Raw genomic sequence first — 14,685 nt, forward strand, 5'->3', positions numbered from 1 at the left:
CATTCTAGATGCAGTTACTGTATAAAAATATCACATTGAAGATGTAAAGAAATCTATTTAACAATACCCTTTTCTGTGATAATGACCTTGTTCATCAATAAATATTTAGTGGTACAGCTTTCCTTTTAATCACGAATAACAAGGAAATCACAGCTTCAATTAAACATTAATAAGGCTGAAGAGTACAGAGCAAACCTGAGAAAAGAATAATTAATCAAGTCTCAGCTACCGTCAACAAAAGGCATGAATCTTCTTTTCAATTCTCGTAGTTCCATAGGACATTCTCACGAACTTCAACAAAACATCTCATCATTTAGATGCAGTATTATGCAAACGTTTAACAGAATGCTGTTTTTCTGTGTTCCATGTATTATTGCAAATGTCTACTTAAACACAATCATAATGGTTTAGATATTTATATATAGTCCTGTCATTTAATCATACCCTTGAGCATTGTTACCAAAGGCATTTTACTGCCCACTACTGGATTTCCTTTGGGGAAAATCCCCAGTTTTCCTTTAGAACGTCATATCGTTGCACGGTTTTGTGAATATTAAAGTAGGTTAGTATCTGAGAGAATATGATATCCTCTTTATTCCTGATTCCCCCCCAAAATACAGACAAAAACAAGTGAAATTTCATAAGTGACAAGACCACATTTATGGCCCCTGGTTCTGAAGGGGATACACCCCCTTTTCAGAGAAGTAATTTACAATTTCTATTTCACAATGCTTCAAATCCTAACTGTGGGGAAATTACCAAAAACTAACATTTGAACGGCATGAATTATTAAAATTGGTGCAATGTTTAAAAAAACGAACGTCAATCGTGTATTTATGGGTACCCACCAAAAAATCCCTAAATCTAAAACCATTCATAAGGACTTTCTATACACAAATGGTGTTGAAATAACAAAAGTTAAGTCTTAATAGTGCTATCTGTATAATGTATAACCAATCTTCGTGTCTGCTGATTCATACATCCTTGTGGTTTCATATTGCTCTTTGCAACCTAAGGAAATCAATGATATTTCAAAATTAGGAAATCAGTGATAACTTACCATCCAGAAGAGCTTCACCACATATTTCCCAAATATGTTGTACAGCGGTACTTGTCCCTTTCCAGCCTTACAGAGTGCATAGATGTGCTCCCAAGGTTTCCATGATAGCGATGATGGGTCTGTTACACCTGTTTTTTCACTTGGCAAGTTCCCATTGCAGATTTTCCAAACAATGTTGATTTCACTGATTATCAGTCTTAACAACTGAAATAACAATATAATTTGTTTTTCATCTTTCAAATCAGTTAAGCCAAATGTTATTTACATAATGTGTACCCGTGGAAACCAGTTCATCAATAAAAAATGATGACAAATACTACAGCAAACTATTTGATTTGTTCATATCATTTACATTTACATCATGTGCTACATCAAAGTACTTAATTTTGTAAATCTGTATTATCTGTAATTTACTTCTATTTTTTGTGAAAAACAGACAGTAGATGCTTTAAAAAATATGCAGCACCTGCTTAAGAAAATGTGAATCATTTAAACAATGCAGGTTGATTTAGAAGATAAAACATGCTTGTAATGATATTAAGGTATTTTATGATATTTGCTTACGATTGTAAGTCGCCCTGGATAAGGGCGTCTGATAAAAAATAAATAATAATAATAAGGTACTGTACTTCATACAATCGAAATCCTGACTTACCTCACTACCAACTAAATGTTCATTTGCTGAAATAAAGTCAAACCAGCATTCATTCTCCACAATCACAAGAGCCTGAAATAAAAGTAGGTTTCAATGTATTTATTTTTATGTTATTTATTTTTTGCATACATACTGTATACCTATAAAAATAAGAAGTATAATGGCAAGACAACATTATTAAATTGTTTTTCAGGATTAATTTAAATCTTAAAGCTGGTGTAAACTGGAAATATACAAACGTGAGTCTACAAATGAAAACACATTTTGAATCAGTTTTTGTTCCAAAAGTCATTAATAACAAATGATATTGTCGAAACACTCACCTTGTCAGACATTGTTAGAAATTCAGAAGGACGCTTCCATGAATGAATCTTCACTGATGGAGGCAATTCAATTTTCCCTTCAGGATCTTCGAAAAAGTTCTGAAAATAAAACAATGTCAATATTTCATGTCTACTAGAGTAAATGAAGAATGCAGTTCATCCGTTAAAACTGCAATTCTTACCTGCAACTTTTATCTGTTATGTGCTACTGCTATTGGTCTTATATGAAATCACTGTTCTGCAATATTTATAATCACTTTCACACTGTAAATTAACAGGGAAAACAAGATCCAGTTATTATATGCAAGTCTGTGCTATACTGGGTTGTTCACAGAAAAAAGTGTGTGCGGTAGTGCAATAACTTGGGAGGTAGCAACAGTGGACCATGGACCATATGGCTTTTGAATGTTCATGATGATTGGTAGATGCATAGTTCACACAGCCTAGTCTCTGTAAGTCACCTTGGATAAGTAAGCAAATAATAGATAAACATGAAGTCATAAAGCTGATAAGCTGAGATTTAATATTATTTGGTTAAAGTAAATCATAATATTTATAAGTATATCATAATATAAAAATATAATATAAAGCACAAATATTCTGAAACGAGTGGACAAGAGGACGTATTCCAGAATATTGTAGTAGTGTAAAACTCTATCAAACGCGTTCCGGAATACGTCCTCTTATCCTCTCAAAAGTTGAGTTCGTATTCCAGACTTTGCTGGTGTAAACGCGCTGAGGAAATATTCTGGCAAGACTGGAGAAAATACTCAGTGGGCACTGCATGCCAACCAACAGCATCATCACAGTGCTGCCTTCCCATAATTCATAAACACAAACAAGAAAACATATTCAACTTCTAAGTTGTACCATCGAATTAAAGTAAGTGCAACTTATTTCTATACATTTTTATAAGTTAGTGATATGCTTGGTATTTCTGTTTTTCTTTAATGCATTTGTTTACATTTTTCCATGTGTAGACTGGGGGTCCGTGTAACACTTATCAGTTCAATTTTTAGAACATTTTCCGAAATTGAAAAAATTCAAATATAGTCTCGTTTTTTCGTTTTGGTGTTACTTAAACCATACTTGCTGTTTGTGTAATGAAAGGGTCATAATCAGCCTGTATCATAACGGTAGGAAAGAACACTGCAAATCAAACCTAAATTTATTTATATAGCGCTTTTCACATACCTGCGGCAAACGAGAAACGATAAAAGTAAATCTACAAAAAGCTTTTATTTATTATTATTATTATTATTATTATTATTATTATTATTATTATTATTATTATTATTCACCCAAATTTACATTTTTGAATTTTCTAATTGTAAACGAAAAAATGTGACGATATTTGAATTTTTTTCAAATGATGGCACTTGACAATATCTTCATTACAGCACAGTGTCAGCACATCTTTAGTTTACAAAGTACACATGCTCAGATTCTTGTCCTGAGAGAAGCACCCCCTGCTGCTCCATACAAGTGTAAACACACCGTTCCGGAACAGATCGTGCCAGAATGAAACAAGTGTAAACGCACCTAATGTATGGAATAGATTAGCCCAGTGAGTGGATTAATGAACAAAGCGTGTAGCAATACTGGGTGTGTATGGGATAAGCCTCTTGGGGTGGGGTTGCATATAACAAAACAAAATTAGAGTGCAAGACTGACACTGATAGTTAGATGCAATTTACTTTTACTTACAAGACTGGGGCTTTTACCAGATTTGTCTCGATCTTTTGAAACCTTTGCTCCTTCCCATTTCTCTGCATTTATATCTGCTTCATTCCACTCTGGCCAGATAGGAAACTTTCCTTTTTCAGGTTCAACCACTGCGCCAGCAGTGCTAGCAACCAACGATGATGTTCTGCAATGAGAATCAAGGCACATGTTAGTTATCATTTAGGAACTATTTAAAACACACACACATGTACAATAGTTATTTTAAATTGTTATAGTACATATGTGATTAGAAATATTCTTTCAAAATGTAACCAGTAACAGTAATGAAATAACTAAGACCAGCCGGTAAATACTTCAAATGGTGAAAGCATACTGTAGTAGAATGCTCAGTCACTGCGGTTGATATGAAACCAAGGAACTACAACGCTGTATGTCTCTTGTGATTTCTCCCTGTAAAGAATCATGTCCCAGGTGTAATGTGGTACTGTAATTTTCCAGGAATAGCTTTGAAAACAAAGAACAGTTGTACAATACAGGAAGTACTGTATACAATATGAGTAATACATGAAAGTATATGCTGTGTACTGCATCTACATTTTACCATATTTAAACATACTTCCATACTCACATAAATTGACATTTTGTGATTATGCATGAACAATTTTTTTAGGAACCTGTTAAGATTTGGAACAAAAAATGTGGGTAAATGTAGGTTGACTCATTGGGTGGGCTCTGATATTCAGTCACTTTTTTTTATATAGAAATCTATGATCCTATTTTTTTTATTGCGAAGTGTTGGCATCCTCACAATCTTTTTGATGTAACCAAAGAACTTCAGGAGGCGGGGACAGTTGAAAGTCTCTGAGATGTAGTGGTATATGAGCCTTGCCATACATCTGATATTGAGTTATAAATTCCATACTGTTGTTGAGGTGGTTTAATGTCAAAGTAAATGTGAAGGTGACACCAATATATCATCAAAACAAATGACATGAGAATTTGTAAATTCAACTTTAGCAGTATGTATTACAGCCAAGACATTTTTGCAACTTGTAATCCTGAAGGTCAAATGGGGAAGCGAAATGCAAAAGATTATGTAACATTTCATATATAATTATTATTATTATTATTTTCTTTTTAAAAGGATTTTCTGCTTATTGTCTTAATGGGTGAATGGGCCAGAAAAGATAAACCAATCAGCTGCAGAAGGCCTCTTTGTGCCAACATTTACAAATAAACTTCCAGCACATCTGGAATCATCATTCATGTTAAGTGAAAGGTTTGAGCTTATGTATAAATACAAATATATTTAGAGGGGTGACCCAGTTTTCACATGAAAGCAGTACCTGAAATTCAAGTAAAAAGGCTGATTGAGATGAGTATGTTTTTTTTTTTTTTTTTTTTTCCCCCCCAAGACATGAGCAGATATAAACAATGCAAGCAAGCAAAATACAAAATTGCAAATAAGAAAGCAAGTAGATGATTTTATTTAATATGACTTCAAAACGAAAGTAACATGTAAGAGTGTAAATGGATTGCGCTCTATTAGTTCAGAGATAATTTCAGAGAGTAAGCTGGGGAACAGTAAAGTTCTGATACAGGATGCAAACCCATGTACAGTAAAGAATCACTGACAGACCATGTCACAGACATATGCTCGCACCCCAGGTTACAAAGCAGTTGCAGGAAAGCTGGTGATATCTTCATTGTATGCCACTAACCAAATTACTTTTTGACCTCTAGCTGAAGCATTTTTTGGGTTCATGTCACAAATATACACTGAAATCTTAAGTTAAATTTACAGTAAAGGCGTTTGAGTGGTAAAATACCAGTTTAAACTACTTGACTGAGAACAACTATAATTCTGTTTTGTTATCCAGGAGTATTTTTAATTAATTTCCACAAGCAGGTTAATATGTTGTATACTAATTAGTGCACGCTTTCACAAAATTCAGGTTAGGGATTTATTAGCTCAACCAATCACATGTCATATTTCATGAATAAGTCAATCATCACTCTGTCCTACTATAAACAAACAAGGCATGCAAACTTGGAAGTATAAATCACTTATCAGCACTAATGTATCCCATGTGTAGCTACAATTCTTCACAAAATGATTTGAACATCACCACAGTTAAAATCCTGCCAGTGGTAATTCCAGAAGGGGTCATTACCTTTATGACAGCCACTTATCCCTTCAGATACATAATTATCCTTTGCTAAATGTAAATGACACTGCTTTTTCTACAGTATTTAGCAAGCCCAACATCCAAGATCAGTATTTGCTGTACTAATATTTAAGTAGACAGGCAGCTAGAACAGGTGCAATGCAAGCCTGCAGAGAAGTGCCCTACAGTAGGACATAATTCAGTGTTGCTGTAAGAAAGGCCAGATTCTGTACTGTATGCTGTTTACAAATGTTGCCTAGACTTCACATACCTCATTATTAAACTAAAGACACTCTCTATCCAAGATGTTGCTTCGCCAACATAAAGGCTTGGATTACATTTTAATTATGGCTATTCTTATTGACTTTTTGATATTAAAATATGATTAATATATTAAAACATAAACAAGAAATGTTTTATTAGTTGGTACTTCTTGAGAGTACCTATGGAGAGCGGTGCCACAAATAAAATATAGGCTAATTTATCAAATACTGGCATAGAACAGAGAAATAACGCAGATGATGATTTATTCCCTCCCCCTTAGTCATTTTGCTTTGTTTATTATTACTGGGCTTTTGTTACATTCTGTATTAAATGGATACCAAGACACATTCTCCAAAAACAAGCAGTTCATTTTGTATGCACTCCCAGAGTGTCAAAGCAATAGGCTATAACAGTACAGAGCATGCTTCTTCCACTTGACCAAAAATTAATTAATTTCAGCCTACAGAGTGCAGTCTCCTTGGAATACTAAAATTAGAACACATTTTTAAAGCTGTATAGCCTGATAAAAACAGTATCATATACAGTAAGTACATAACCTCTACCAAGTGACCTGAATATGTCTAACACTGTGCAGCTTCATTTATCTTCCTCATCTTTGAAATATCCCACTGAAAATATTATAAGGATTGTCTGGATGTACACTCTATTTGAAGGCCAGCATTTGCAAGGACATTTTTAATTGACAAGGTATGTTTTTTACTAAAAAACACTGCAACCTCTTAACTGCATTTACCACATGTACAAATTCCCATTTGATAAAAACAGCACAGACCTTTTGTTTTAGTGCAGACAATGTCCTTCATTAGGCTATATTTAGAATTGTATAAATGAATATAAACATTTATTGTGGTGTAAGAAACTGCTACCCTTGTTTATGCAATGGGGAAAAGATTCTGATCTGCCGTATTTTGAGATTATCCCAAAATGAAAATAGTTATTTTACAAAAATGTAAAAGCAGAAGAAATGCTATCAACACATTACTTTATGATTAGGGATACATATTGCTCATGTTTTAAAAACAGTAAAGATGAATTACCTGTGTTTGAGAAGCAACGTAAGTGCTTGATAAAGATGAGCAAAAAAGACTGTATAAAATAAATAGCTATATTGTAATTTTCCAAAACATGGAATATATTTGACTTTATTAATGATTCAATGGAATCAACCAAAAGTACACATTTCTCAAATTATAAATTTATTTCCCAAAAAAATGAAGTGTCACAATTATTGGAACCCTTGTTTTCAGTACTTTGTGCACCCTCCTCTTGCAAGGATAACGGCACTGAGTCTTTTTCTATAATGTTTAATGAGATTGGAGGGACACCAGGAGGGATCTTAGACCATTCTTCCATACAGAATCTTTCCAGACCCTTGATATCCTTCGGTCTGCGCTTATGGACTGCCCTCTTCAATTGAAACCACAGGTTTTCAATGGGGTTCAAGTCTGGAGACTGAGATGGCCATTGCAAAATGTTGATTTTGTGGTCAATTAACCATTTCTTTGTGGATTTTGATGTGTGCTTGGGGTCATTGTCTTGCTGGAAGATCCACTTGCTGCCAAGTTTCAGCCTCCTGGCAGAGGAAGCCAGGTGTTTGGCTAGAATGTCCTGGTACTTGGTAGAGTTCATGATGCCGTTGACCTTAACAAGGGCCCCAGGACCTAAGCAAACAGCCCCAACATCAAAGATCCACCACCATATTTTACAGTAGGTATTAGGTTCTTTTCTGCACATGCATCCTTCTTTCGACGCCAAACCCACCGCTGGTGTGCATGGCCAAAGAGCTCTATTTTCATCTCATCTGACCATAGCACCCAGTTCCAATCGAAGTGCCAATGCCGTTTAGCAAACTCCAGGCACTTATGTTTGTTGGTTGCTCTCAATAAAGGCTTTTTTTCTGGCAACCCTTCCAAATAGCCTATTGGCATGGAGGTGGCGTCTAATTGTAGATTTGGAGACTTGGTGACCCCAAGATGCAACCAAGTTCTGTAATTCTCCAACTGTGACCCTTGGATTTCCCTTTGCCTCCCGAACCATCTGCCTCATTGTGCATGGGGGCAAGATACACTTTTGCGTCCTCTACCAGGCAAGTTTACCACTGTTCCAGCGGTTTTGAACTTCTTAATTACTGCCCTAATAGTGGTAAGTAGTATATTTAGTATTTTGGCTATTGTTTTGTACCCATTGCCTGATTTATGAAGGTCAACAACCAGTTGTCTCTCTTCATTTGTGACTTCTTTGCCTTTCCTCATGGTGATGGATGACAAATGGATTTCATATGCTTGTTACCTCATTTTTATACCCCAGTGAAACAGGAAGCCATGGAAGGCCACAATACAGTTCCTTAAGACTGAGATGAACTTAAAGAAGTAGAATGTTAATGCAGATTTAATTTTGTTTGATTTTATTTATAAGAATCTTTAGGGGTGCCAATAATTCTGACACCTATCTTTCTGAGAACATTTTTTATTACTTGTTAATAAAAAACTTTTTCTCTCAGCAATTGTATTAGAATAAAGGAATATGGTTTTCCCATATATTTGAGCATAAAATATAGCTCATTACCTGTGTTGTTTATTTTATACAGCCTTTTTTGCTCATCTTTATCAAGGGTGCCAATAATTTTGGAGGTGACTGTATTTTCATTTAAGTTAAATAATCCTAATAAAGGTAGCGTTACCCATGTTGGAAAAATAGTCAACAGTAATAACTGTAATCATTTATACTTACTTAATACCAATACATTTAAACAATTTAAGTAGGGAGCTGTTTCTGACACAGTAAGCGGAAGAAGAGAAGTAAAACAGTGGCGAGCATGCGCAGTACAAAAAGAAGCAAAAACTGACGAGAAGCAAAACATGACAGAACTATCAGTATCATGAAAAATTATATGTATGTACAGTACATGTGTCCACAGATGCTGGTTCAATAGCACTTGATAAATAATGTTACTGTTATAGGGTACATAAGGACCTTTTTATTTTATTGTGTTACATGTACCCATGTGTTGCTACAACAGTTTACGCAAGGTGTGTGTATTGTTTACATTTTTTTTTTCTTACATTTTGACCACTTGTTTAAGCTTCAGATGCACAGACCTCTCAAAACTACATTTCCCATCATCCTCCTGCTCACATATGTAACTGAGATGGATTTACCAGTGAGCAAGAGGATGATGGGAAATGTAGTTCTGAGAGGTCCATGCAGGTACATGTGAAGCCATCTTGAGGCAAGGAATGCAGTTTAAAAGATAAAAAAGTGGTCAAAATGTAAAAAAAAAATAATAATTAAATCATTACACACACCTTATGTAAACAGTTGTAGCAACACATGGGAACATGTAACACAATAAAATAAAAAGGTCCTTCTGTATCCTTTAATGGAGGGAACGGTTTCAGGCCACTGCATGGCACACGAGGTGATACTTGGGGCTTGATACAGCAAAGTTGCCTAAAACTAGGTCTCCCGGTCTCCTAGAACCAGGTTTCAGGCCACTGTTGCTGAAAAAGTGGCTTCTTGTTCCATCAGTTTAAGTATCACAATTGGATAAGCTAATCGATTCTCTAGCTGCTGGTGTTCAAAATCGAAGTGTGAAATATGTTCCTATGTAATAAGAGTTTAACAAAACACAGGCCTCCTTATAATCTCCACATTCAGATACTGTAGTATAAATTGTACTAAAATCTAATTTAATCACAACTGAACCAGAAAAGCCCTACTACTATATAAACTTGTAAGATGTGTGACATACATCGAGGGTTGACGACTAGGGGGATCATCATCGATCATACAGTGTGTGTCATTTGAAAGGACCATGAGCATCCTCAATGATTAGAGGAAAATCATTACACCACTACAGGCAGTGCAGTGTCAGTTACTGTAGCACCAAGACATAGTTGAATGAACTAAATCATGACGGATAGCAATTAAGAAAGTATGATTGCACTTACATACATCAATTACAATGTAAAACTGCATTGTTTGTACTGTGGTCTTGTATACTGTAACAATAAACCGTAAGAAAAATGTCTCCAATACAGGATACCATAACGTTTTTAGGTCTGGGGAAAAGCCGGAACCTGTGGAACTCGGAACTGCGCCTCAAGACTCCAGGCTGCAAATTACAAACTCCTGGTTGTCGCACTTTAAAAAGACTATATATAGCTGGTAAATGGTCTATGGAAGTATAAAATCCCTTTTCCACATATGTTATAGTCCTATATATTTGAAAAAACAGCTAAAGTTAGCGGGAAATCCAATTATTTCATAATACACTTAGTTGCTTGCTCTTAGGCAGTATACAGTACTTATAAATGGCTAAGTTTTATATATATGAAGAATGCCTTGCCCCAAGAATGTCTTATTTTTTTTATATACTATGGGTACACATCTATTGGAAAAAATAATCAAAGATTTGGGGGAATGCTACTTACATACTTTAATGAACTATTGAAATGACATACCCACAATTGTATATAGTGGTTCATTAAGGCTGTCATTTACATATGAAAAACGCCTTGCTCCAGCATAATGACAATTGTATAATATAGTATGGACTATTATGTCTTAGAAAGTTTTTCTAAAAGTTTGGGGCAGAGCGATTTGCATACTTTATTGACAGTTGAAATTCCGTCACCACCAACTGTATATAGTGGTTCATTAAGGCTTTAATTTACATGTGAATAATGCCTTATCCCAGCAAAATGACAATTGTATAATATAGTATGGACTAATATCTCTTAGGCAACATTTTTAAAAGTGGGGCAGAGCGATATACATATTTTTATTGACCACTGAAATGACGTCACTCACAACTATATGTACAGGTTGATTATAGCTGTCATTACTATATGAAGAACATATTGCACCAAGATAATTTATTTCCATATTTCCACATAATGACAACTAACATCTATTTTGAAAGAATAGTCAAAGATCTGGGGCAATGCGTTTTACACACCTAAATCCAACAATAAAAAGACACCATCTACACCTAGTACTGCATTCATGTCCCACCCTACCTCCTCCCCCTAGACCCTGTCCCTGCCTCCCTCATACCCCCACTCCTCCCTCTTTTCTTCCCTTACCTAGTCTCCCTCTTTAACTCCTCTCTCTCTACTGGTATCTGTCCTGCCATTTGCAAATCAACTACCATCATCCTTCTGTTAAAAAAAGCCACTCACGCCTATCACATTACATTTCCTCCAATTCCCTCTACCCCCGATTTCAATCTGGTTTCCGTCCCTCCAATTCCACTGAGACTGCCCTTCTCACTGTCCAGAATCATCTGGCCAACTCCTCCCATGTTGGCCTCTCTCTCCTCTTCTCCTCGACTACTGTAACTCCCTCCTCCTTGGCCTCCCCTCCTATGCCTTTTCACCATTACAACAAATTCAAAACGCCTCTGCCCGTATCATATTCAACCTCCCCCACTCCTTCCATACCTCCCCTCACCTCCTCCAGCTACACTGGCTCCCTGTCTACTATCATTGCCTGTTCAAATTCTTTACTCTTGTGTACAAATCTCTCCATGGTCTTGACCCACCTTATCTGGCTGCACTGATCACCTACTATGTTCCATCACGTTCCCAAACCCTATTGTCCCTTTCGGTCCCACCCTCGCCTTGTGCCCAACCCTGTTTCCATTCCTTTTCCCTTCTTGCTCCCCTTCATTGGAATAAACTCTGATGTCCTAAAACAGTCACCTATACTACGTAGTTTCTGCTCCTCTCTCAAAACTCATCTCTTCTCCCTAGCTCATCCTACTGATACTCCTGGTCCCTGACTTCCTGTTATGACCCTGCTTGCCCCGACCATGACCTAGCTTCTGGCCCTCTGCTCTCCTAAAGCAACAAATTTGTATCTCACCATCCTAGCCCAATAAACTTACTCTCTTTCTTCACCCACTTTTCTTCATTGTAGCATTTTTGTTATAAATTTATAACGTACCTTGGCTGAAGGTGCTATAAAAACACAAATAAATTTAGTGCTGCACAGCTGAAACTCAGCGGAGCTAGCAGCCTCTCCCTGAGTCACAGCCACAGCTCTTTTAACAGTGTCACTTTTATATATAAAAACATATTGCCCCACAATAATTACACATTTCCTATATAGAGTGGACCTATATATATTACAAAAAATAGTTGAACTATTGGGGCATTGCATTTAACACATACATAGCCAGCGGTAAAAAGATGCGCGTCTGTCTACCCTATATAGTACTGCATTCCTGTATCGCCTGTTCTGGTTTTTTAAATAAAATACAAAATAAAGTGCAAAGGAAGTTTAACCCTGTTACATCAATATAAAAAGACATGATTTTGTTATTGTAGTAAAATACAAACTTTTATTCTCAGTTCCGTAGTTCCAGGCTTCAGCTCTAGGGAAAAGCCGGAACCGGTGATACATTTGACATGAATGCAGTACGATATAGGGGTGAGCTGGGGTCTTTTTATTATTGGATATAGGTGTGTAAATCGCATTGCCCCGAAATGTTAAGTATTTTTCCAAACAGATATTCGTCTATACTTTATTATATTGCGTTCTTCATAGGCAAATGTCAGCATTAATGAACCACTATATACAGTTGTAGGTAACGTAATTTCACTGGTCAATAAAAGTATGTAAATCGCAGTGCCCCAAACCTTTGACTATTCTTTCTAAGATATTGTAGCGTTTCACAGGCAGTCAGAAAATGGGAGAGACAGATACGCTGGCTTCCCATTCCAGGACAGCAGTGTGGAGTAGTGGTTAGGGCTCAGGACCCCTGACCGGAGGGCGTGGGTTCAATCCCAGGTGGGGGACATTGCTTCTGTACCCTTGAGCAAGATACTTTACCTAGATTGCTCCAGTAAAAACCCAACTGTATAAATGGGTAATTGTATGTAAAAATAATGTGATATGTTGTAACAATTGTAAGTCCCTGGATAAGAGCGTCTGCTAAGAAATAAAATAATAATAATTCAGCACACACAGAGGTCACAGTTCCCTGTCAGCTACTCTGGAACCATGGCAACCATGACACAACAACAACAGGGGTTGCAGCGCCTTTTATAACCCCAGCCCTGCTACTTTATTCAACCTTACACATCCCATTGGTCCTCAGCCGCACACTTCAAGCCAATGGAAACACACTAAACACGTGACACAAAGTGACTCACAGACGGGACCAATCACAGAACAGACCATGCATGCACTACACGACTGATACAGCGGGAAGGGCCAATAACAGGGGAGACACAGAACGTTCCCCCCGCGCTCAGGCTAGGGTCACGCCGCAACAGAACAAGTTAAACAACGACGGGAAATACAGAGGGGGAAGGGACTAGAGTTACAAACAACGACATAAGACCAGCACGTAAACACATTAACACAGAAGTACAATAGGACACAAATGCACAGATTGTTACACTATATTAGTCCATACTATATTATAAAATTGTCATTATCCTGGCACAAGGCGTTTTTCATATGTAAATGCCAGCCTTCATGAACCACTATATACAGATTTGTGGGTGACATCATTTCATAAAAGTAAGCAAATCGCTCTCCTCCGAACTTTAAACTATATATTTCTAAGAGATATTAGTCCATACTAAATTGCAGCAGTGTGGAGTAGTGGTTAGGGCTCTGGACTCTTGACCGGAGGGTTGTGGGTTCAATCCCCAGTGGGGGACACTGCTGTTGTACCCTTCAGCAAGGTACTTTACCTAGATTGCTCCAGTAAAAACCCAACTGTATAAATGGGTAATTGTATGTAAAAAAAATAATGTGATATCTGTACAATGTGAAATCTTGTAACAATTGTAAGTCGCCCTGGATAAGGGCGTCTGCTAAGAAATAAATAATAATAATAATAATAATAATAATAATAAATTATACAATTGGCATTATGCTGGGGGAAAGCGTTCTTAAATGACAGCCTTAATAAATCATTACATACAGTTGGTGGTGACGTCATTTCAATAATTAATAAAAAATATGTAAATCACATTGCCCCAAACCTTTAACTATTTTTCCTATGAGATATGGTGCAAGACATTCTTTACATTGAAAAGCCAGTCAAAATTAACTAATATACAGATGCGGGTGAGAGCATTTTCATGTTAGATGCAGGTGTGTAAAACGCATTGTCCCAAAACAATCTTTATTTTTTCTAAGATATAGATGCCCACACTAAAAGTGTTAAATTACCTTGGTGCAATACGTTCTTCATAGGAATGACACATTTGATGACACTCTATAGACCTCTTTGGTGACGTCATTATAATAGTTAATATAATACCTAATATACTTAATCCTAACTTGTGTGTATTTTTAAGAAGACATTTTGTCTATGCAGTATAAAAATCATCCATTATGGTCACAGAAGACGGTCTTCATAAAACAGCCTTAATTAAAAAAAAAAAAAGGTATGTTGCCTAAGGGAAATAACGTATATTAATTATTTATCAATCCCATGTAAAACTTGCTTACTCCATAAGATATGTTGGAAAATGAATGTATACT

At 36.3% G+C, this 14,685-nt stretch overlaps 1 protein-coding gene across 4 annotated transcripts in view; it reads right to left on the reverse strand.

Moving 5' to 3' along the window:
- adgb (androglobin) overlaps nt 1-14,685 on the reverse strand; it is a 72,886-nt gene that overhangs the window by 57,629 nt on the left and 572 nt on the right. For all 4 annotated transcript variants that reach the window (XM_034017338.3, XM_034017339.3, XM_059025171.1 and 1 more), the window contains exons 2-5: nt 3,746-3,908; nt 2,039-2,137; nt 1,716-1,787; nt 1,061-1,264 (exon numbers count right to left, since the gene is read on the reverse strand). In XM_034017338.3, the coding sequence (XP_033873229.3) occupies nt 1,061-1,264; nt 1,716-1,787; nt 2,039-2,137; nt 3,746-3,908 (538 nt within the window). The remainder of the gene's footprint in view (nt 1-1,060; nt 1,265-1,715; nt 1,788-2,038; nt 2,138-3,745; nt 3,909-14,685) is intronic.

The sequence above is a fragment of the Acipenser ruthenus genome, chromosome 6 (genome assembly GCF_902713425.1).
Source record: "Acipenser ruthenus chromosome 6, fAciRut3.2 maternal haplotype, whole genome shotgun sequence".
In the NCBI taxonomy this organism is placed as follows: domain Eukaryota; kingdom Metazoa; phylum Chordata; class Actinopteri; order Acipenseriformes; family Acipenseridae; genus Acipenser; species Acipenser ruthenus.